Here is a 26,436-nt window from a genome sequence, read left to right on the forward strand (position 1 = left end):
AAACCTAATAACCTTCTGTATAATTAATAAACTATAGTTATTAACCCAAGGTGACCAGAATTTTCACTTACGAAAACGGGACGCATAAGAATCGGCTACGGGGGGGATACATCTGGCTTCCAGATTGCATTTTGGGACTGTTCTCCATTTACAAAATACACAAGTAAGAGTGATAACACACCGTTTCTAACTTTACGTGTACCACACAACACATAATGGTTCCCGATTGCAAGTTCTACCCAACAATTCTTTTAACTAGTTGAACACTCAGAATTCCCACTCAATTCCCACTTGAACCACGAACACTCAATTCCCATTTGAAAATTCAGAAGTTCTAGACACGGCTGAACCTTGGCAACGAGTGTTGGTACGGAAGAGCGTAGAATTTCCATTGACGATTTATATTTTGAATAATAATTACGGGACACCTAGGTCATTTTTACTTAAAAACGGGACATTTAGGCGTCCCGTTCGAGAATCAGAAAAAAAACGGGACAACGGTTGGAAAAAAGGGACTGTCCCGGCTAAAACGGGACGTCTGGTCACCTTGTATTAACCTATCTATATAATCTCAATCCTTATAGGGCTCCAAACTCACTGTCTGACCGTTTTAATATATCGCATAATATTTCCAAATAAATAAGATAAAAGTAGCGTGTTAACGGTAGTGCATTGTAGTTTTCATTTAAACATTTTCTAGCAAATCTTCGACCCCTCCCAACAAAAAATTCTGGGTGCGTTCCTGTACTAGAATTGTTTCTTGTAATATTGTAGTTTTTCTTTTGCGTACACAGTGGTATAGCCAGTGATTCGAGTTCCCACGGCAGAGCACATGGTTATCCTCTTTAAAAAAGTTAAAAAATAGAAAAACAACTTAGGGCAGTCTAGAATGCAGTTCTGGCATTTGCATAACTGTTACATTTAAAACGGTGACATGTTTCTTTCTAGTAAGTATCGTAGAGTGGAGCAATATAACCAAATCATGATTTATGAAAAGAAAAAGAAAGTTAAAAATCACAATATTTATTTATCTACTTGATTGGACTACATGCATAGATACATATATAAATATACAATTCCGCTCATTCAATCCGATACGGACAATACACATTCATTCTGTCTGTTATATCGATTAATATCGACACTACATACATTTAATATCGATTTTTTGGGGTCAAAGTGAAATGATTCTTCCTGCCTTTTTTAAAAGTTAACCTGAATTAGTGAGTTTATATAATATTGGGTTTGAATGCGATACGTTCTGTTATTTTCGTGCAACAAAAGCGCGTGCGCTAGTCATTAAATTAGCGGGAAGGGATGTTTGCGTCAGTTATTGACCATGTTACGAACTTCGTGACCCAGAAGCAGTCAGACCCATGATCCAGTATAGCTGGTGATCCCAACACCTGTGTCCAAGTCAGACCTGATGTGGTCTGAAGAGGAAGAAGCATTATCACGTACATGAAGAGCATATATGAAGCTACTAATGCAAATCTCTCTCCTCATTAGTGTGTGTATGTGTGCAAAGCATTGCACTGAAAGATAATCACAAAGTATTGCACTGAAAGATAATTACAAAGCATTACACTGAAAGACAGTTGCAAGTATTGCACTAAATAACAATTAAAATGTATTGCACTGAAAGATCTACCAGAGTATAAGTGCGTGAGAATCACAGAAATGAAAAGCGTACATGCTTCCTTATTAGAGCTCGTCAAAAAATTAAATCGACCGAACCTGTAAAACTGGTTGTGTAGAATATGAGAGCTACCGCTGAGTCCGAACAGTGTTGTTACGTTAAATATTTTGTAAAGTTTGTGTTCATAACTCGTTGCATTACTGTTCAGTAAGGAAAGACGAGAAAACATAAAATTGTATTTGAAATAGTCAAGACATGGTAGCTCTCTTGAAAAACAGTATACTGGAACTCGAACACGTGAATAGTTGAGCTCGAGTAGTGAACTATAAAATTATGCACTAATGCTATAGAACTGATACTTCGGCTACTTCCAGGTTGCCTGGTCCGTCCGAGTCAGAGTGTAAGAAGCGATACATACCCCGGCGATTCGGATGAAAGTCATGACCGAATGATTTGTGTCATTATTGGTTTGTGTAATAATGAATGTGCAAAAAACATTCCTGACTACCCGCGTCAATTTCACCCCATCTTGACTCAGTAGCACCAATATTTAAATGCAATCATAAATTTATTATTAGATCTGAATCCGTTTTAACGATAGCTAATTAAGAAAATGTGTAAGGTAACAGCAATAAGGAAAATATCTTACGCATTATTGACTTCAGAAAAATAAAACAGACCGTATTATGCCTATAAATTTATCCTGTGATCCATTTTCAAGAACTTTTCTGTTAACCTTCATTGGTCACAATATGCGTTGTAAAAACTAACATCATGTGCTTACTTAGTCAATATTAGATTCTCACAATTATAACGTCTTCATAAGAAATCAGAGTACACTTGGTCACTATCTAGGTATCACTCTCATAACTAATTTGTTCTAAAACAGAAACTAAATAATAATAATAATAATAATAATAATAATAATAATAATAATAATAATAATAATAATAATAATAATAATAATAATATACAATATCAGCATCCATGGCCAAGTAAGCATTCACAGAACAGAAAGCAAGTCAGCATACTACTTCACATTTCTCCCAAGGCATTGTCTGAATGCTTCCTAAATAATAAGTATACTCATGTTTTCTTATAAAAATGTTGTAATTTATGTGCATCCAATAGTGACGCTAGTTTTTGCCATGTGCATGATGACCGATGAAGGGAATCGACGAGTTTCTGAAATATCACAAGATAAGGATCAGGTTTCTCTATTAAGTTACTATAAGATATAAGTCTACGAGAGTGTACAGGAAAAAAAAGGCAAGATTTAAGATTTCACTTTGGCCTTAAAGTTATCACAGACTATTAACTTTTTTCTTAATTAATTATAAGCTATTCTTGTAATTGGTAGATAGTAAACAACTTAAATGATTATTTGATAGCTAAGGCATTAATAGATACTCTTCGAATATAGCTTTTGTTTCTGACCTTCTAATACGGTCAAAATATTTTCTTGTGGTGGACACGCTCTCGGAATACGTGTTTGAAACTATTTACAGAATTTGTTACGTTCAGACGCAATACAAATTGACGTGAATATATAAATACCGGGTTCACTATTAATAATTTTAAAATATCGTCAAGGAATATTTAACATTTCAACCCTTTAGAGGCATGTTGCCATATGAACACACTCGATCGTTCCGTTGAGAACTGCTGTGGTTTATAATCCTCATTTGAGTGTAAATTTTCAAGTAAGTCATTCAGTGCGCAATCATAGGCTTTGGATGGCTTTTAGAGCGTCCATATTTTTGTGTCTCTGAAGAGAAACTGATAGCCGTCTAAAGGCTTAATAACTAATATTTTCACACTCGTTAAAAACATAACAACTATTTAATTAACAGTTATAAAGACTGCACTGTAGAGTAAACTATATTAAGCCTAACTGTTACCTCCCGTGTTATGAAGTAAGGTAATATAAGACTCCAGCTCGGCTTAGATGATACATACATTTTTTTCAACATTTAATTATCTAATAATATCACTGAATTTACTGGCGGAAGTCCCAGCAATTCTCCAAATTTACAAAATTTTAAAATTTCGCCGTCGTCGTCCTCTAAATTCCTGGACGAATGTAATATTTTGTATGGGAGCTGTGAAAGTTTATTTTTAAATTTTAAAAGCAACTTACTGTAAATGACAGGGACTGGAAGGGCAGAACAAGTAACACAATTGTGGACATTAATATTTTAGTGATCGAGATGAAATAGGCTGAGCAAATGACATTTCGCTGAGAACAATGTTCCTAGTGTTCTTGTAAGATCTAGTCCATAATCAGCAGCAATACAATCTCATATAGAAGTTAATTCATTTATATTGAGCCAAAGTCAGTGTGCAACTGTGCCGCTCCTCATCGCCGTGAGATTGCCACGAGGCAAGCAACAGTATGTCATTAGTCACGCATGGTCCAGCGTAATCTGATATTGCCGAAACAACAAATTCTGGGAGAAATTTGTTGTGGGCTTATCCGAACTAAGTTCACGGCGTCGCTCATCATGGAAGTTGTGGATAGTATTATACAGAAATACAGACCTGGCTGCACCATACCGACGCGAACAACTAGAAACCGTCCTATGAAGAGGATTGTGTGTGGTTCGGCGTGTGGCAACCTCTGAAAATCCTCTCACACAGCATGCGATGGCCATTCACAGGACTTTACTCCTCGTAGTCGTTCACAAGAACAGTGTGCATGTCCCGGGACCGTTGCCGTCAAGGGCTGAAGCGCGTTCTTCCTCTAGTGCGCACTGTGTTTCCCAAAAGGTTTTATGATTGTGGCCGGTTTTTCGTACAAGAGCAAATTGCGTCTCCGAAAGGTGGAACGAAACGTCGAAATCAATGCTGCATACTACTAGACTCATGTCCTGACTGAAATATACCAGCAAGAAATCCTAACATTGTACGGACAAGATACCAGGTTGAACTGCACCAAGACAAGGTATCCATCCAGCCATACGGCGAAAACATAGCTGGAATTCTATCGCAATATGGAACAGGAAACTGGAATTTCGGTACTTCCTTTCGTCTCACATCCCTGCCAAGAGTCCTGATGCCAGACTAATATACAATTGTGTTTTTGGACTTCTCAAGCTGCACCTGTATCATCATCGTGTCCGCACCGTCTCCGGCCTGTGAAAAGCCGTAAAGAGAAGTCGGATACAGTACCCGTGGTACGGCTGCAACGTAGTATCCAGAAGTATAAACTACCATGCTGAACATTAGTCAGTAGAGATGGTCTACAGATCTAACACAACCGGTAGTAGAAACACAGCATTTCCTAAGTAAGTTGCACATTCAAATTCGGCTTAATATAAATGAATCAATCTCTGTATAATGTAATTCATAAACAAATGGAAGTTGTTTAAAAAGCTTACACATTGCTGACAGATATATATATTTTAAAGTAATATAACGTTCCATTTTCGAAAATAAAACCACTTACGGTTAGTATAATTTTAGTGACGAGTACTACGATTGCGAGTGTCTTGATTGAGAAGGTTCACTTTGTTCTTCTGCTATTGGGATACTATATGGAGCGTTTTTCATTACTTCTTCGTATGAAGGTGGGAGATCTTCAGGAAGCACAGCCAAGGCGTGTCGTATCTGATGCATTGGTCGAATGGGAATTGTTTGGACAGCGTACACTTCGACCACACGCACAGTGGTCGGCGGCTGAATGCTGCGGGTATCATCGTCTGTAGCAGCCTTCCTACAGATGTAAGCCATGCAGATCAAAAACAACCAAAATATTCCAATTCCACTTGCTACTGCTGCTGCCAACATCGCTGCAAAAGAAATATTTACCGTTTTAGACTCGTATTTTATTTTAATAGAACTCTGAAGCTGTGTTGATATGTACACATTTACCTCTTTTAATCCAGTTAATACTGTCATTGGATCGTCTACATCTTTATTAAGGAGGTCATTGCAAATGATTGTTTTTGTTTTCATCCATTTCGTATTAAAACTTTTGGCAGTAATGGCTAACAAGGAAAGTTTGGGAGAAAGCACTCGCCTGCAGAGAAACTAAGAATGCCATTTGAAGGACCAATTCATGCTAATTACAACAGGCTAATAAAATTCCTGTACGGTTGAGATCTGTTCGAGAGGTTTAACTTGGAATTTTATATGAAAAAATGAGCATATGCGCATTTAAACGCGTTAAGTGCAACATTATTAACAACGAACATTGACATACGAATTGAAATCTATCGCAAGTAACAGAAAAAGAACTGTTTTGCAATACTAACAAGTTTGTTAGTTAAAATTAAGTCATTATACTGTTCACAATAATGATAGCTTAGAGATGAAAATTGATCACTGTTGTTCTTCTGTTCTATGAAGGAATGACGCACCGAACAAGTTATATTCCTTTTGAATCGCCTGTCGAATCTTCTTTTCGCTTTGGTAATGCGATCTGTTCCCGTGACGGATGCAATCCAATCGCACATACAAAATATTTATGGTGCAAGGATGACTTTTGCCTGCGTAATTTCTTCATAGAACAGACGAACAACAGTGATCAATTTTCATCTCTAACCTATCATTATTGTGAACAGTATAATGACTAATTTTAACTAACAAACTAGTTAGTTATTGCAAAGCAGTTTTCTTTTCTGTTACATTCGATAGATTCCAATTCGTATGTCAATGTTCGTTGCTAATAATGTTGCACTTAACGCGTTTAAATGCGCATATGCTAATTTTTTCATATAAACTTCCAAGTTGAATCTCTCGAACAGATCTCAACCGTACAGGAATTTTATTCGCCTGTTGTAATCAGTATGAATTGGTCCTTCAAATGGCATTCTTAGTTTCTCTGCAGGCGAGTGCTTTCTCCCGAACGTCCCTTGTAAATGACGTCTCACGAATAAAAATTTAAAATATACATGATTTGTTTTTTTTTTTTTTTCATTAACTACATGGATAACAGGAAGAGTGTAACTAGCCATCATGATAGATCCGAATTGAAATTTGTCTTCAAACTGGGAACATGTTTTGTTTAACCTTTTGGTTACCATTCTATTGGATAAGGCCGTTAGTAGATTAGAAAAAAAGAAAAGGCGTAGAGGCATTTAAAAAAAAAAAAAAAAAAGATACGCATATTGCAAGTGAAACCTTCCTTAACGAGCACCTCCATAATGCGCTCAGATTTTTTTTTTTTTTCCCAGTAGATGACCTGGACAGAAATATAGTAATCCCGCTAATCCGGAGTCTGTACCCTGTGCAAGTCACCAAAAGTTGGGATTAAGCGTAATTTCTCTTAAAATGCATGTAACATAAGTTTCAGAGGGTAATATTGTAACTTAATTAAAAAAAAAAAAACTACTGTAGAATTACATAAAACTAATAAAAAAAATATTGATTTTACAGTACAAAAAAATAAAAAAAAACTGTGACCGCACTTTCTCTTCGTAGCCAACTGAGGGCGTCAAAAATGTAGTACAGGAATAAATTCTGCTTTATTTATTTATTTAATTTAATTTTATTTTATTTTACTGTAGTTTTTGAATTTCCGTGTAGATGTCTGGACGAGCAGGATCCAGATTAGCGGGATACTGGGCTATAGTCTCCCCCATGAGCCGTGTTTCATGTAGAGAAATTCAACAGAACAGAATTGGTAAGACAGGAAAGGTGGGTTCGAAGGATCACTGTGAATTTAATAGTTGTGAGTACAAATTAGAGCTATGCGGTATTTCAAACATCATTCGACCCATATTTTCAAATATTGAAATACCAATATCAGAAATATTACTGGTCGATATACCGATATTCTGATATATATTTTTTCTGTATTGCAATGTATTTCAATATCTTGACATTCGGTATGTAGATATTTTCAGTATTACATTATTTGATGTTTCGTTATTATGGTAGTGGATATTTTTCAATCAATCATGTCAGATTTCTATGTATAGTTATATCCTTCAAACTTCCTATGGTCCAAATTATTCAAGTGAAACTGTAACTGCTCATATAAACTTTCAAGGCGGGGTACCCTGGTGTAACACACCGATTGTGATAAGATTGCACAAACGTAGAGAACATCGAAAAAGAAGCGACACGTATATATATATATATATATATATCTCGGCCAACAAGCGCATTGAAGGAGTCAAATAGGGGTATAAAAATGGGGTCAAAATAAAATTATGTGGAATACAGCGAGAACGAGAAGAGATATCGGAAAAGGTTAAATGTACGTGTGCGTGTTCTCCCATCTTCGTGCATCGAGATGAATCTGGGTTTCTATAGCGTACCGGCGACGTATGCACCCAAAACAAAAACACGTATTTTCTGTTTTCGTTTCTTCTTTCTTCCTGCTCCTTATCATCCTTTTCGCTCATTTCCGTAACACATTGCGACAATGTTGTACACATGATTGGTCCATTTCCGGATGTTCTGCTTTCTTCGCAAGGGTGTGTTCTACCTCATTACCTTGCGTGGATTATGGGTAGTATTTCGTTCATTTAACCTTTTCTGATATCTCTTCTCGTTCTTGCTATATTCCACATAATCTCATTTTTACCTAATTTTTATGTCCCTAATTCACCCTTTCAATGCACTTGTTGGCCGATATATATAATATGTATGTATGTATGTCTTGTTTTTCGATGTTCTCTATGTCTGTGCAATGTTGTTATAATCGGCGTGTTACACCATTGTACCCTGCCTTGTTAGATTGAGTATTTCGAGAAATCCTTCCAACTACTTTATTGATCGTCAATGTTGACTCTTTTACTCCCTCAGTTAAATGTATGGTTCAGACGACCGAGTGTGAGAAAACTTTGACTTCCTCATTAAGACTACAAAGTAAAATTTAAATTTTATTTCTCGGAGTTACACCAAGCCAATCAGTCAATATGTTCATTAATCAGTGTAATTCAAGCACTTCCCTAATTACCTGACGATAGTGGCTTAATATAAACACTTTTTTCGTGCATTATTGGTAATCAAATACCTTGAAGCATGTACACCAAGGGCAGTATAGAAATAATCTGTTACATAAGAAGTCTCTACTCTAATGAAGACAATCCGCAACTGACAATGAGCTCAAATTATTTGCTAAAGTTTTATCCGAAAGTAAAACTTTACATTCCAAAGTAATTCGATATCCCGTACTAACCAAAACTTGTTGAAAACCATGAATTGAAAATAGCGTGCCCGGAAAGCCTTGTAGGAATCTAGAACTCTGTGCTTCTAAGAAAGAGGTGTTATATTTCAACGAAATAAAGGTTATACGGAGGTTTGATGTGGCTAAGTTCACCGCTAAAAGTTCAGCTAGGTACCATTCACGTCGAGACGTTCGTGTAATATATAAAGATAACCAAGAAAGTTCTGTCGCTTTTTCACGCACCACCTTTGAACATCGATATGTCACCTAAGATGTACCTGGAAGATTAAAAAAAAAAAAAAATGGTCCCCATCAGCATCGACGACCTTCTGCCAACGTTCTGGAAGGCCACGGATTCCATCGCGGTAGAACTTGGTGGGCTGTAAAGCGTAACATTATCAAGTGCATTTTGTACCTCTACTAGGAATTTGAACTAGCGTCTTCAAAGGTGCCTGTCCAAGGAATGGAACAGATGATAATCGGACGTGCAATGTCCGGGAAGTATGGCGGATGCAATAGTATTTCCCATCCAAGGCGTAGAATGGTGTCCCGGGTCATCCTAGCCACGTGAGGCTTAGCGTTGCCCTTTAACAGGAAAACCCCTTTGTGATTCCGAAGTGCTCGCTCCAGAGTCTTGAGTTTTTATTGAACAGGACTCAACTGTTGACAGTATACAGTTGTGTTGATGTTCTGACCAGCTGGTAGCAGTTCCCGATGCACGATGCCGCGAGCAGTCCACCAAACACACAGGACGACCCTTTTCTGGTGCAGTGTTGGTTTCTGCTGTTTTGGAACTGGTTCATGGGATGCTAGCCAATGATGACGGCAACGTGGAGCTTCGTACAGGACCCACTTTTCATCACATGTCAATAGTGATGTGAGGTGGAAAATTTTCCGCGGAAAATTCTCCATTTCGGAAAATTTTCCGCTATATTTTTCCGGAAAATTTTCTGTTCTAAAAAAATATCAGTAATCAAGTAATAATTCTTCAGCAATCATAAAATTGGTTGAATTCATGTACAGAAATGTAAAAAAGTGAAAGATCGTTTAAAGAATCTGAAAATGTTCATGGCTCAGCCAATTTTCAGTACTATGTTGGAACAAGTTAAACAGTTTTTCCTAAATCGAAATACTTTCTGTCTTATATGGAAATATTGAAGAAGTAGAGAAAAACACTATGTAAATTTTTACTTCCCAACTTGAAATATTAGAAAATTTTCTGGTTCCCGTAATCTAATTGGAAAATTATTTGTTGCTGTCTAATTTTCCTCTACAGGAATTGTATATCTCAATGTGCAGTTAATATAGTGGAAAATTTTCCACCTAACATCACTATACATAATATCCAAAACTGTCCGGATTATGAAAAGTGTTTTCACTTGTTTCTACATCGTGATGAAAATTTTCCGATTCATGAAAATTCCTTACATTTGTTTTTCAGAGCAATAAAACTTTCCGATTCACAAAAAGGGTTTTTACTTTTTGCTCCAAATTATGAAAATTTTCCGACTCATAAAAAGTTCTTCAATTTTTGCAAGACACAAAATATTTCGATTTATGAAACATTGTTTCACTTGTTCCTACATAGTACAGAAAATTGTCTGAGCCATGAAAATTTTCAGATTCTTTAAACAATCTTTCAATTTTTAACATTTCTATACATGAATTTAATCAATTTATGAATACTGAGGAATTGTTACTTGATCAGTGATCTTTGTTAAGAACGGAAAATTTTCCGGAAAAGTATAGAAGAAAATTTTCCACCTCACATCATGGCTATACAAGGATGTAGGAATAAGTAAGTGAAGTATGTTTTTATGAATCGGAAAATTTTCATCACTGCATGTCAACATCCTGTCCAGAAGTGGCTCCCTCCTTAGACGAGACAGCAAAGAAACACAGGTGTCTGCTCGCGTTGCCTTCTGATCCGGAGTCAAATCATGTGGCACCCATCGACCCACTTGTAGTGCTTTCCAAGTTGATGGAGGTGCTGCCGAATGGTTTCTCCACTCACACTGAATTTTAGTCTCAGTCCTTACATGTCTGGCCACTGCTCGCCTCAATTGCTGCCTCAAGATCTTTATTTGTACATGTGTTGGTTTTCCGGCAAGTGGTGTGTCTTCGAGTGTTTCGTCACCGTCCTTAAACTTGTTAAACCACCGCTGCACTGTCCGTGTAGTCACGACACTCTCACCAAAGGCCTGACATATCTTCCGCCCCGCTGCAGCGGCGTTTGAACAGTTTGAACTCGTACAGCATACACGTCCTTATGACGTTCTGTGGAGGTCCCATGTTCACTCTGTCCTTACGCAAGTTCACGGTATAACTGAACTGCCAGAACCAGGTGGTATGTTGGATATACCCATACCAACAAATGACCTTCACCTTATCTCCATTCGCATTCAACTCACGCTGTGAAGGCCAGTTGAACACTGACATCCATAAAAAGCAACTGAACTTTCTTGATTACGTTATGTGCGTCCTTAGTTGTAACACTGCATGATAAGTGTGGTATTAGGGATGTTTTTGTTCTACACGTAGATTTGAATTATGTGATAACCGATGTACCGTTTGCAAAAATAAAAAAGCTTATCTTGAGTTTGTAACACTGGTAACTTTGTTGTATCACAGAATACGCCAAAGAACGTCAATGTGCCGATTGTTGCATAGTGCAAAACTTGTCTTTTAGTTAAAAGGTTCAAGAGCGTATCAAAATAAGCGGTTCACCATATATATATAGTTGAGCTAAGTAGAGCCTGTCTATCTCAGGTGTGCCCTCGAAAAAGCGGTTCACCATATATATAAAGTTTATTCAACGAACCTTCTGATCCTGATGTAAACATTACAGAATGGTATTACTCCGCCAGTCATCGGATGATTGGCTATCGGTCAGCGCTTCTTTCGAGAAGCACGTGCTTGTACCCTATAGGTGTTTTACATATTCCTCGCACGCAGCCATACTGTAAACCGTGATTCGCGCGTAAGGTGGGTCAAAGCCACTTTCTACGCATGCGTATTCTCTTTTAATGCATTAATTCAATTTAGTTCTTAGACACCGTGTTGTTTCTGTTATATAACTGTAAGGAAATTGCATTTCTGGTAATGAGCCTTACAAGCAACAAAAACATTGAAAAAACAGCTTATTTGGCAATGGACTATTTTCTTCTGCCGCATGGATATTCTAAGGCTCTTCAACCAATAAAGTGAAACAATTACCACGTGTATCTGTTTACATGAGGTACTGAACGTTCCTTGAATAAACTATAGTTGAGCTAAGTAGAGCCTGTCTATCTCAGGTGTGCATGTCAGCTAAAATTCGGCTCCACCCCGCCACCCTCTGACGGAAGAAACCCTCGCTTTGGTTAGGGAAAAGAAGTGAATGACCTCAGCTGTGTTGCCAAGTTGTCATTCAGACGTTTGGTCTTGAGTGAAGATCGTAGGCTACTTAGACTGGCTAACAAAACAGAACACAGCGAAATCAGCGAAATAATTCATTGTGGTTGGCAAGGCTTCAGCATCCAACAATCGAAAGATTTCGGCCACAGCAATTTGTCCCAGCACTTTATGGCCTATGTAACCCGGAGATTGAATGCGCACGTTCACAAAAGCTCTCCGCTGACTTCTATCCTTAGCCAACAAGATCCAGTTTCTATTTTGTATTCCTGCTTTTGCGAGATCCATCTTAATATTGTTCTCCCATCTACGCCTACGTCTTCCTAATGGTCGTTTTCCGATTGGTTTTCCAGTTAAGACGGAAAGCGTTCCTACTTTCTTCCATCCTAGCTACATGATCTGTCCGCCTCCTAGACTTGATGACCCTAACAATGTTTGGTAAACCGTATAAATTATGTAACTAACTGATTCATACTAGCTTTGCTATATTCAATAACTTACACTAAAATACGAATGCTCAAGAAAGCAACGTTTAATATAGAATAATAAATATGTGACAGTTTCGCCAACTAAGTGAACATATTCGCTTCATCAGAGACTGAAAAACAAGAGAGAGTGCATCTAAATATAATAGAATTACAGAAAATGGTTCTGAACGCTGATTGGCTGATCAAAACAGATTCAGCCAATCATAACAAAAGTTGACAAAAATGAAACTAAACACCACCATTTCCCTCCCTCATCCAGTGGAAAACTAAGCTGCAAATTAAGACTCTCCAACAACTTGCCCCACTGTTCGTCAAGAGCGCAGATTTCTCTGTAAACTTGAGGGGAGGGGGCATTCAGATGCAGAAGGCATATATATATATATGAGTATTTGAAGACAAATTGCATTCAAATTATACCAAATATTGCATATTCATAAATACAATGAAGGGGGCCCACATGAGCTTTGAGGAGCCCAACCCCCCAGGATCGGCTCCCTTGCTGTTCGTCAATTCTAAGTCCTGTATTCCTATTCATAATACAGCTTTCGTCTTTTTCAGTGAACCTGGCTTCCTTCCACTTTCTTATTAACATCCTTTGTTCCCGTGCTAACACTTCAATCTCGCACCAATTAATATTATACCCCGTGTCCCTTACGTGTTTAAGAGCTCCGTCGTGGCTAAGCGGTTAGCGTACGCGCCTTTGGCGTGGGAGACCCGGGTTCGATTCCCGGCGGGAGCTCATGTGGTTCGGATTCCACGTTAATCAGTAGGTCCACGTCTCATATAGCTTCGCTGCTGAAAGGAACGCTAAACTAAAATCAACTCAACTGAACCTTACGTGCTTAAAAATGGCATTTCTTTCTCTTTCCAATCTCACGTCAATCCAATCCAAGAAAAATGCCCACCACTCAGAGACAGGATCCAATACTTATAATAATAATAATAATAATAATAATAATAATAATAATAATAATAATAATAATAATAATAATAATAATAATAATAATAAATGTGCTGCCAATATATGAGTGGCTTGAGAGAAGACAATGCTAATAGCCACATTCAGCGAAATCGAGCTATTAGGTAGAATGGATTGGGATCTGACCACAGGAGAGTATGTAGGTAGTTTAAGTTCGGAATTGTACCTTCAGAGCTGAAATGACGTGGGACAATGAAACCTTGACTCTGACCCATGATGCACGTCGTCCTCTCCACTGACCAAAGAGTTTACACTTACAATAAACGAAGGCTGTGAAATTACCACTAAATCGGAATTTGAATTTCTACCGTCAATTGCTCAAGCACCGCTCTGTTACAATACTGACAGATCTGGCCTTTACGATATAAAATGGTAAAGTATTTGTCATGGGCCATATTACGATGAATTTTAATTTAATTATCATATATAATTAGTTCCTTGTTGAATTAGAGATACTTTTCAGTGGAAAATAGTGAAATTTGAAAGTCTCAAGATAAAGTAGGCCTTTGTAAAGAAAGAAGTGTAAAATTCGACTGTGTCTCGAAAGCCAAGTAGTAACTCTTATTGCTGTTACTATAAGTATCAATATCCAAAAATGCCCGAAATTCTTTCTTCATATAGATAGATATACTTAACTCAGGTAAGTAAAAAGAAACAAATGGAAAAGCAAGAAAAATGTAGGCCTTGAAAGTAAAACGTAAACAAATTCACCAGTGTTCAGAAGATGCTGTCTACAATGCACTGAACAGAGTGCGTCATGATGGGTCGGTGTGTCATGTCCTGTTTACCCACGACCCACTCCAACTCTACGGTATACTGTAGGGGAAGCTTCTTCAGAATGTGTCACTGCATTACATTGCGTGGGAATATTGAACTTTCTGTACTCAAAAATTAGGAATTGATGCTTACCATTGTCTTCCCTGTTCATGAGCTGCTCAGCATGGTAATAGTTAGTAGTAGTCACAAAAACCGGTTTTTCGGTTTCTAGGAAAACCGAAACTAGATTTTGAAAATTCTCCAAAAAAAAAAAACTTTTTCACCGAACCGGTTATCGTCTTTTTCCAAAACCAGTTCGGTTTTTCTGGTTTCGGTTTTCTTCAAAACCGGTTCCTGTTTTTTTTTCAAAATTGTTTCTATTTATGACCATCTCCGGAAACCGATTTCGTTTCCACAGAAATAATTTTTTGTGTTCGGTGAAAACCGAACCAGTTTTGAGTTGAGTTGATTTTGGGTTTAACGTCCCGTTCAGCAGCGAGGCTATATGAGACGTGGACCTACTGATCAACGTGGAATCCGAACCACATGAGCTCCCGCCGAGAATCGAACCCGGGTCCCGAACCAGTTTTTTTTAGAGAAATGTCGGCTTTACGGATTTCGGTTTTACTAGAAACCGGTTTCTGGTTTTTATAAAAACCGGTTTAGCCCATCCCTAGTAATAGTATAGTATCTATTTAAAAATGAATAAACATGGTCAAACAATAAGAAAAATGGATCATTTCGTATGGATTGAGCCATTTTGGTAAATAGAAGTTCTTAAAAATTCGAGAAACTTTTTAACAGTGGCTCAGTGGTAGAGCGCTTATCTGTGTTGTGTGGGTCACTGGTTCTAACCCCGGCCAAGTTAGTTTGTTGTGAACAACATCGTGTCCGTGGGTTTTCTCGAGACTCTCCCTTTCGTCCCGCATTCTCATTCCACCAATTCTTCCATCTAGTGATGAGCAAATGCAAGACCAAGACCAAGACCCGGGTGGTCTTGGTCTTGGTCTTGGTCTTGCACATGCAGTCTTGGTCTTGGTCTTGCACTGGAACCCTCGGTCTTGGTCTTGGTCTTGGTCTTGCACACCTAGTCTTGGTCTTGGTCTTGGTCTTGCACACCCAGTCTTGGTCTTGCTTGCAAGAGTCTTGCAAGTTTTGCTTTTAAGAAATCTATGATTTTCATAAGTAAATTTTACTCTGGATATAAGGGATAATAAATCCTACATTGCGTCAATAGTGAGGGAAATACAATGTATGTTTCTAAATGTAATATATTTTACCTTCGTGTAAGTGTGATGATACTGTACAACATAGGCGATGACCCTTACTTTTCTTTTTCAATGGGTGATCACGGTTCACTACTTATAAGATAAATCACAACATTTCGTAATATTTTTATATGTTTTAACAGATCCAATACTCCACTGGTTCCCAAACTGGGGAGGCTACCCCCTGACAGTGAGACGCATGCAAGAAAACCAAGACGGCACAAATACCATAAATTGCAAAATTATTTTTACACTCTAAAGGCGTCAGATTGTTTTCTTTCCAACCACGATTAGCTCATCTTTTTATTGAACAAACTCCCAATTAAATATTGAAATTTTGTTTTACTGATTCTAATATGTACTGTATGGGGCAGAAACAAGGACATTACGCAAAAACGATGAAACAATTAGACTTTCGAAATGTGGGCATGGAGAAAAAAGGAGAGAATCAGCTGGGTTGAACGGAAAACGAATGCGAAGGTTTTAGAAATATTAGAAGTAGGGGAGAAAAGAAAAATTTTAGATGTAATTGAGAGGAGGACATTGGCTGAGGAGGAACTGTATTATGAGGGACGTGCTAGAGGGAGGGGGCGAAGGAGATTGTAGTTGAAGAAAGATATTAAGACAGAAAATTGCTACGTTAAGACGAAGAGACTAGCTAAGAACCACAGTCATCGAAGCTTCTCAGCTGCAGTAAGTGACCTGCCAATAATGGCAGAATAGCTATTATTATGTCGATGATGATATGTTTTGCAATATTGACCAAAAAAGAGAGAAAAAATTAAAATAATAATAATTAAACCTCTTAATATTTTAGAATATGAAATGAAATTAAATTTGTGAATTTTATGTCCCACGTTTATGCCGGCTAGGCTAAAGGAGACAGTGACGATGAAAGATGAATGAAAATGATGGAAAGAAGAAAGTGGGAGGAAATTGGAGAACCCCGAGGAAACCCACGCACACGGTGTTTGTCTACCACAAAGTTCACTTGGCGGGGGCTGGGATCGAACGCGGGACCCCAAACACCAGAGCTGAACGCTCTACCACTGAACCACCGCGGCCCCAATATTTTAGAATAATTTGAGTGAAAACTGAGAGCGACTTAACTGTCTATGTCTTTTGTGTAAATTCAATTTATATAAATACTTTTGACCTACATTAGAAATACATAATAACGGCATCAAACTTCAGGTTATTTGAAATAAGTACGAAATCACTCTCAGTTGTGAATATAGATTATTTATTGTTGTATAATGTTATATCGTTGAATCCTAGATACGCCGTATACTTAAGGGAGCTATAAGTTATATTGATAAACAATTATTCAACGTATAAGCATCCACCTATGAAATCAAACTTGCGGTCACATGCGCTAAGTTTTTGTCAATGTCATGAAAATGTTATTTCAATATTAATTTTATAAGTACACATTAAAAATTTCCAACGGATGCTTGAACCTCAGAGCCAAGGCCATACCCATGTAGTCGACACCTATGGTGTACGGTATTACCGATGTTCATTACTACAATATTTCTCTTTAGTTTTGGAAGAAGAACACCACTAATATGTTTTGAAATGAAATGAAATATATACTTTAACGTCCCACGATTATTACACTGAGGCTAAGGGAAACAGTGATGATGAGAAATGGTGGAATGAAGAAAGTACCCCACCACAGTGGGGAGGAAACGGGAAACCCCACGCACAGGGTGTTTGTTCACCAAAGAAGCTCACATAGCGCAAGCTGCAATCGAACCAGGGCCCCATGTACCAGAGGTGAATGCTCTGCCACTGAGCTACCGTGTCCATAACATGCTCTAGTTTATTTTTGCTTATCCACTTCTTATGGACACAACTATTCTTCGTATGATTTCCCAAAATTCAATCATGGGCCGTCGTGAACGATCAAATGATGACCAAAGTAAATCAGACACTGAAGTTATTATAGCTTGTAACAGTTCATAGAATTATGCTGTCGGTCGTCTCGTGAACAACCGATTCAAAAAACGACATACTGTAGCTATATGTTACAGGAGCAGATAGACTCACATGGATTGCATAAATTACTGGAAACACATTCACTCCGGCGGTATTTTTACTGGAGCCAAGAAGTTCACGTGAAAGATGTAATGATTTTTACCCTTCCTTTTTACATTCTATAAAAAATCAAGTAGTACCATACTTGTGCAAGACTCTTGCGCAAGAGTCTTGGTCTTGGTCTTGGTCTTGCAGGTATGGTCTTGGTCTTGGTCTTGGTCTTGCACCCCTTGGTCTTGGTCTTGGTCTTGCATCGGGATTCCTGGTCTTGGTCTTGGTCTTGCATCGGGATTCCTGGTCTTGGTCTTGGTCTTGCATGCAAGACTCTTGCAAAAACTGCAAGACCAAGACTCTTGCGCTCATCACTACTTCCATCCTCATTCGCCTAAAGGTCATAAACGTGGGACGTTAAATTGAGTTTTTTTTTTTTTTTAATTATTATTGGACGGGAGGAGATTTATTCAGTCAGTCATTATTGACTGATTTACTTTGAAACAGTAGGGGTTGTGGGAAAGCCTCATGTAACATGTAAACCGTATCCTATAAAATAATTCAAATATTTTATTAAATGCATCATATGATATTTTTCTAAATTGGGAAAAGAGGGAGTTAAGTTTACTCCCTTATTCTCGGTTTGTTCTAAACACAGTTATTTTAAACTGAAATTTTTCATTTCATTTTATCAACTCAGCCATTAGAGATGGCCGGAAATCTCAGAAACTTATATGCTATATTTCACTATTTTTGGGGGAGGGGACGAAAGTTACGGTAATCTTTTTTCTTTTCAATCGGATTACTTCCCCCTCACATTCTTGACGAATCAGTGGAGTGATTGGGAACCTTCAAAAACATTATACATCATATTACATCAAAATCAGATAACTTTGTTGACAGTTATCAAATATTCAAATAAGAAAACTTCGAAACTTGCAATAACTTATCCTAAACTGATTTTAACCATAACCAATTGGGATGATCGGGGTATCCTAAAGAAAACATAAACTGTGTTTTATCAAAGTGGAATAATTTTAAGTCATTTATGCGGAGAAATTGGTTCCAATGTATTTGTGCAAATTTTCAGTACCTTCCCTTTTACCTCTTATTGATGAATTTCCACTTCGAACAATAGAGTTATTTCGGAAGGTTGGAGGAAGGCACATACTGAATTTCATTGAAGTCTGGTAAGTTTTATGAGAGTTATCGTGAAACTAATAGACGGCTAGAGAAAGATGGTTGGTTGGCTGAGTCGAATGATACGCTCACTTGAAAAACGCGAGAAACCTATAAAAAATTTCAGCGTAATCCCTGTAATCAGTGGTCGAAGTGAGACGGTATGCGGTGGTATGCCATACCGCCTCTGGTTTTTCAGTGATGAAAACATACCACCTCTGGATTTTCGGTGATCAAGACATACAGTCACTGGAAATTGGGTGCAAATATACCTTTAGTGAGTCCATTTGTATACACAGTGATTGATGAATAGCTTTGCACGGCAAAGATTTTACATTTTTGTTACCTTTTTTTTGTGTGTTCTTTTTAAAATGTGTCTAAAAAAGTTCACTCCTTACTCTTATTCAAGAACCCGTGTTGGTTGCAGATAAGGACCACACAACAGAAAGGAATAAGTCATGGACCCAGCGCCGTAACTTAGTTTTTTTTTTCTGGGGGGCAAGCATTAATACACGTATTTGGGCCCCTAGAAAAAGTTGCCCCCTCTTTCCATCTTTCTTTTACTCTTTATGGGAACCCCGGAGTCTGTGGGCCCTCATGCATGGCAAGGTCTGCAGGGCTGTTAGTTATGTTTCTGGACCCGTTCCATACATGACAAATTAATTAGAGAATATTGAGAAATCTCAAAGCCATACGAATAAATATTATTTCTAAGTCCCCTAATAGTAACTTTTTTTTTTTTTTTTACTGAAATGGGCTCACGACTAATTTTTCTTTTATTTTCCTTTTGTGTGCTGTTTTGTTTATGTAATGTAGTGAACCTGTTTGATGCTTCATTTATAATTTCACGTTCGTATCGTATATGGAGTAAGAAAATTTTGTCTTAAAATGGGTCCCCTTCGAATGGCGGGGAGCTTCCCTGGGAGGGCAGTTTCCCTTTGCCCCCACAAGTTACGGCCCTGCATGGACCCAATCCAAATAAAAGGCAGTGTATTGAAGATGCGACTCGTTTAAATGAAATCGGAAAGTACTCTTATATGAGTTCGCCGGGATTCCTCTTGCGTCTACAATGATAAAGAAATATTTAACTGAGTGGGGTATTTACGAGGAAAAATATAATTTATGCAATCAAAAAATCTTTTGTTTTGCTTGCTTATTATTTTATATTAAGCATTTTATGTTTTGTAGTATGATATTCAATTGTTTCTTTCTTATGTATGTGTGCATCTTCTTGTCTTAATGCATATAATTGCCCTATTTTGAGCACAGATGGATTTAGGGTTGTCTGCTGTGGGGTGGATCTTTTGGAAATCTGGAATACCCTTCAGTCGAGTATGTGTGTGTGTGTGTGAAGGGAGGGGGGTTCGCGAGTTCTTCCGCGGGAAACTTTTAAAATTGTTAATATAAAACACGGTTTTTGATCATTTTCATGTCTTGCTCTAGAAGACAACATAAGGAGATATTTTGTATTTTTGTCAGAAAGTTGGGGGCGGGAGGCAAAGCCTCTCCATGCCCCCCGTAACTGCGGATAAACTCTTTCATGGTCTTAAGTCATTGTGTAAATAGAAATGCAATATTTTGGGTAACAACATACCCTCATTGTCTTTCAACATTTAGATAAACGGTATGTCGAGTCAAAACGGTAATAAAACATACCGCCTCTGCCTTTTTTTCCCCACTTCGAACACTGCCTGTAATATACTGGAAGGCTAATCAAGATTTGAAATATAACAGGTATCGATATTCGGTTTCTAACAGGCTCCTCCCACTTCACTCCCTTTTGTTATCTTGTAGTTAAAGATCCAGATTTTCATTTTCTTAAAAAGGAAATTCAAAACAAAAGCAAAACGTTGCCATGTTGTCAAAATGCAGAAAGTAATGTGACAGTGAGGACAGAGAAGTTTCGAAAATTAAAAACTTACCTGAACACATTCACTGATTCCCTCGTTCATTTGAGACATATGAAAACCTTGGTGGTTTATAATTTTCACTACAAATCTTTGACTCCGTGGAATTGAATAATGCTCCTTCAGTGTGACGAGGCTGAAAACTGTTCAGCTGCGCCATTCGTGTTAATCAAATCGTGGCAACCTTATCATGGAATGTGTTTTCGTTTCTGATAAATCCTCTTGACCACAAGCGTTATCTTCAATAAACATCCTTGCATAAGAAGGAACTATCGCGACAGACACCACTTCAGGTAAGTCCTAACGAAACATTGCTTTCACTCTTATGCAATCAAAACCAAATTATTGAACACATAGGTTTATTTTAATATTGTTGAGATGGTCACGATGGCTAGCGGTTTGCAGGAGAATGGGCTTCGTGAAATTAAATTACGACATGAAGTTCGTCGCAGGAGTGCTGATGTATTTTTTTTTTGGGGGGGGGGGCGCATTTTTAATTGAAAATGGCACAATAAAGTTTAAATTATACCATAATGATGCTTGTAAGAACAGTAATAGTGCAAGAAAATTTAAAAAAAATGAATAACACCATAAAATAATTGGCCCAGGCAGCTGCGCAATTTGCCGGCCTCTTCTCCAGAAAGTACAAATCTTAAAAGCCACGATCTTTAAGTATTGTTACCCCATCATCAACAATGAAAGGGAGGGAAAGGTGATCCTTTTTATTGAATCCAATATCGGGCTTCAATCTCAATATATCAGTTTTCAATTCCAGTGCAACTAACTCTTTTATCTTTGTTTCTTGATTTTCCTTCTACATCTGTTAAATAACAATAAATAAAGAATTGTTTCCACGTTCAATGATATTGATAAGGAACTTGTTTGTGACAAAGACAAGACTAGTGTTCATATCAAAACTGTGATAACTAAGGGGGCGCGGTGGCTCAGTGGTAGAACGTTCACCTCTGGTGCTTGGGGTCCCGGGTTCGATCCCAGCCTCCGCCAAGTGAACTTTGTGGTGGACAAACACCGTGCTCGTGGGTTTTCTCGGGGTTCTCCCGTTTCCTCCCACTTTCTTCATTCCACCATTTCACTCATTTCTCATTATCACCGTCTCCTTTAGCCTAACCGGCATAACCGTGGGACGTAAAACTTAAAGATTTCATTTTTTGTGATAACTAACTAAATGGAACAGGTGTTCGCTACTGTTCGAGAATTGAGTTCTTGTATTTGACAACAATCAGGCAATTCATGCTGGGATTTGTTTGACCATTTGCTTTCGCATTGTCCATGTGACGTTAAACTAATGCGACATAAACATGATTTATGAATGTAGTATTCAAATAGGTCAGCTTAGTAAATTTAACTACCATCATTGTGAAGTTAATTTCCAACAAGAAATACTTATTTTAAATAATATAGTTATGATAGATTTTACCGTCTCTCGATACTTGTCGCCCCGTGCAAATGCACGTATTGCATATACGGTAGAGCCTACCGTCATGGGCGCCCGAAGGGACGGGCAGGGTGGGGCCCGGTTCCCCCCTCTGCCTCACGAAAATGTATACGTAATATAGCAAACCACATATATTAAATACCAGACGTGATATAGCAATCGTGAAGATGGGCCCCTCCCTAGAAAATTTTCTTCGGGCGCCCCTGCCTACCCTGGTCACAGCAAAGAACCTAGTCTCTTGATTGAAAGAACAGAATAATGGCAAGATACGTTTGCGGATGTAGACTGATTCCTTTTTTAAAAAGGAGGCATACAGTACTCAGTAAAGTAGCTTCCTATACATTTGACGTGCAGAACAATGCATTATTTTATCCTTTTTGAGGAAGCGGGAAAGGATGGTAAATTTGGGAGAATTGGGACCAAGCACTTGGAGAAGATAGACACTGTTGGTTTTCACGGTTATGTACTTTCTAAGCTAAAGGAGTCAGATAATTAATGAAAGAGGGTGTTCGTGAAAAAATGATGGAATGAGAATGTGGGAGAACCACGAGAAAACCCTTGATCAACCACTGTCACGTGGTCGAGTATCGAACCAGGGGCTCCTCGTACCAGCAGCGTGTCCTTCACCAGGGTGTCTATCGGTCACGAAAATCATGAAAAAGTCACGAAATCAGAAAACGGTCATGAAAGGCAAGAAAAAGTCACGAAATTTAGCTTTTGGGTCATGATTTTTTTTTTTTTTTTTTTTATCTGTGCAAATATAAGTGTAGATAAGAAAATTTTGTTCTATAAAACGTCAAAATTCACCACAAAAATGTCTATGGTCAGCTTTAGATGCTACCAAATCGCAAACAAACCACGTTTCTTTCGATGCATGAAAATTCGATCCAATTCGCATCCAAATTCGCTCTTGAAAATGTTAACTAAATTTTATGGTTTGGGAAGGGAAAGGTCACGAAATTTCATTTGGGAATTTTAGTAGACACCCTGTTCACGAATAGACCATTGGGGCTTCGGTAACGAATTGATTCTGTATGAACAAACTGCTAGATTCTATGTATAATTGGAAATACACGGGAGCGACTGAATTTTGAAGTTTAACGCGTTTAATTCGTGTAAAATAGTTTTGTATGTTTTCATTCAAATATTTCACAAGAGATAACCATAATAGATCGTTCTCTAAAATATGATCACGTCTTTAATACAAATAGTTTACAAGAGATATCCAAGCATTTGAAAATTGGTCGTGTTTATCATTCAGATACGTTACAGAAAATAATAAGCAGTGTTTGTGACAAGCAAAATATGCTGCTAGGTTTGAGACATCTATTTTGGCGTTATTAAGTCACCAGCACCGTACCTTTATGAAACTATAATTTTTATCGATACTAGAGGCTTTCTATTTCAACTGTGCCCCTTCTGGCGCTGCTGTCGATATGTGATTTCTCGTACCTCCCTCAAAAGAGGAGGGACAAGTTGCTGCGGCTTAGATCTTTTAATTGTGTTATGCAGAACCGTTGCCACAATGAATTATTTCACGATCTTCGCAGTGCTCTGTCTTGTTAGTCATTCTAAGTAGCCTACGATCTTCACTCGTCAAGACCAAACAACTGAATGACAAATTGGCATCACAGCTGAGGTCATTCAGTTCGTTTCCCAAAGCAAGGGGGAGGGTTTCCTCCATCAGAGCGTGGAACCGAAGTATATTTCGCATATTTTCCGATGGCACACGTGAAATATACAGGCTCTAGTAATGTTGATTTCACGCTTTCACTGCGTATGAGAAAGCTAAGCACTTATCTAGAAATTTTCTAGATCAAAATATGGCGGAATATGAGTTCATTAGGAATATTTTAATGCTATGAACGGTGTCCATTGTTTGAACCATTGCTGTGATGGATTGACCTAATCTTTTGACAATATAATGGTTAAACGGCATGGCCACACTACGGCCGTTTGAGGGAGTGACTCATTCTTTTGATGTGAGATTTGAGGGAATGACAGTTTCTTTTGATGATATGGTTATTTGAGGAAGTGGTCGTTTCTTTTGACGATGTGACCGTTCAAGGGAGTGACTGAGTCTTCCGACGATGTAATTTAGGAGTGACATATTCTTACAACGTGACTGTTTCAGGGAGTAACATTCCTGTGATGATGTGTTTTGAGGAACTGGCAGTATGTTCGGACGACGTGACCGTTTAAGGGAGTGACCTTCTCTTTTGGCAATGTGACTGCTTGAGAGAATTGACAGATTCTTTTTTATATTGTGATTAGTCACTAACGTACACGGGAATATCGTGCAAAGTTTCTATAAATCTATAAACACTCTAAATGAATGTTTTCAATGTAGGATATGAATAATCCCGTTCGGAATACGATATTGCCTCTACTCCAAAGCGGCCTCAGACGGGATAGGTAACTCCGTAGCCCATAGCGGCCTCCTCAAGAGTAGGTATTGTAGGCTAAACCTCCCTAGTCCATAGCGGCCTCGTAAGAAGGTATTATCGGTTTGTTCTCCGTAGCCCATAGCGGCGTCGTGAAAATGTATTATCGGTTTGTTCTCCGTAACCCATAGTGGCCTCGTGAGAAGGTATTATCGGTTTGTTCTCCGTAGCCTATAGTGGCCTTGTGAGAAGGTATTATCGGTTTGTTCTCCGTAGCCCATAGCGGCCTCAAGAGTAGGTATTGTAGGCTAAGTCTCTGTAGCTCATTGCGACCTCGTGAGAAGGTATTATCTGTTTGTTCTCCGTAGCTTATAGCAGCTTCGTGAGAAGGTATTATCGGTTTGTTGTTCGTAGCTTATAGCAGCTTCGGGAGAAGGTATTATCGGTTTGTTGTCCGTAGCTTATAGCAGCTTCGTGAGAAGGTATTATCGGTTTGTTCTCCGTAGCTTATAGCAGCCTCGTGAGAAGGTTTTATCGGTTTGTTGTCTGTAGCTTATAGCAGCTTCGTGAGAAGGTATTATCGGTTTGTTGTTCGTAGCTTATAGCAGCCTCGTGAGAAGGTATTATCAGTTTGTTGTTCGTAGCTTATAGCAGCCTCGTGAGAAGGTATTATCAGTTTGTTGTTCGTAGCTTATAGCAGCTTCGTGAGAAGGTATTATCGGTTTGTTGTTCGTAGCTTATAGCAGCTTCGTGAGAAGGTATTATCGGTTTGTTGTCCGTAGCTTATAGCAGCTTCCTGAGAAGGTATTATCGGTTTGTTCTCTGTAACTTATAGCAGCCTCGTGAAAAGGTTTTATCGGTTTGTTGTCCGTAGCTTATAGCAGCTTCGTGAGAAGGTATTATCGGTTTGTTCTCCGTAGCTTATAGCAGCCTCGTGAGAAGGTATTATCGGTTTGTTCTCCGTAGCTTATAGCAGCCTGGTGAGAAGGTATTATCGGTTTGTTCTTCGTAGCACATGGCAGCCTCACAGTCAGAAGGTGGTGTAGGTTAATTATAAGTACAAGACTCTGATAATTTCGTGGCTCCAACGTCCTCTTTTGTAGCGATCCTTTGGAGGGAGAACTCGTGGAGGGGTTATCGGATTTCTTCGTGGTTCTCCGTGGCCTTTTCGGCTCTTCCTGAAAGTGTAGTTTCCTTCTATCGTCTGCCACTGTTTACAGATCGTAAAATCGTATGGTTTGTAGTACGTGTGGTGTACAGATCCTTGCAATAGTTTAGTGTTATTCAGTGATATGTGCATGTGTGGAATGTATATTAATCGCGTACAGGTTGCCTATAAAAATGTGGAATCAATGTGAGAACTGGTAACCTGCACATTATGTTAATGTAAAACTTGTTCCATATGTCTACTTCCATTGTAAACATACTTCCTCAAACATTCCACGATGTTGGAATTCTCTTCGATATTTGTAGCTTTCTTCAAAGCAACTGTTGCTCTGCAGATGATAATCACATTCCAGCTTTTCATTAGATTTTAAAATTCGCCGTGGGGTTTACTATTTGGGATTCAGATTAGATTACCGTGGTGCTCAAATAACACACGTCAGTCCAGCGTCTGGTCAACATGTAATCTATAATAATACTCATTATTGCGTTCGGATTTTGTAGATACCTTGTACTTTGTTATCATAATACCTGTTCTTGTATTGTAAAACTATTCTCCATTTCAAAGAATTAATAATTTTTTGTACCTTTTTATCATTGCAGGTAAGGATACATTTTACGATTGTATTAGGTGATGGTATTTTTCTACGTTTTGAATACAATATTTCTTGA

The 26,436-nt window shown here is 38.2% G+C and overlaps 2 protein-coding genes across 4 annotated transcripts in view; one reads left to right on the forward strand and one right to left on the reverse strand.

Moving 5' to 3' along the window:
- Positions 1–26,436, forward strand: part of Pi3K68D (phosphatidylinositol-4-phosphate 3-kinase catalytic subunit Pi3K68D) — a 408,362-nt gene that overhangs the window by 147,750 nt on the left and 234,176 nt on the right. The gene's annotated exons all lie outside the window — the stretch shown is intronic.
- LOC145669555 (uncharacterized) lies at positions 1,210–20,945 on the reverse strand. The gene is made up of 2 exons (XM_081737757.1): positions 20,776–20,945; positions 1,210–5,430 (listed from the first exon to the last, which is right to left on the reverse strand). Exons 1-2 carry the CDS (start codon positions 20,783–20,785, stop codon positions 5,114–5,116), a joined length of 327 nt encoding a protein of 108 aa, XP_081593883.1. The 5' UTR covers positions 20,786–20,945; the 3' UTR covers positions 1,210–5,113.

Source organism: Thermobia domestica, chromosome 14, assembly GCF_964235325.1.
Source record: "Thermobia domestica chromosome 14, izTheDome1.hap1.1, whole genome shotgun sequence".
Taxonomy (NCBI): Eukaryota; Metazoa; Arthropoda; class Insecta; order Zygentoma; family Lepismatidae; genus Thermobia; species Thermobia domestica.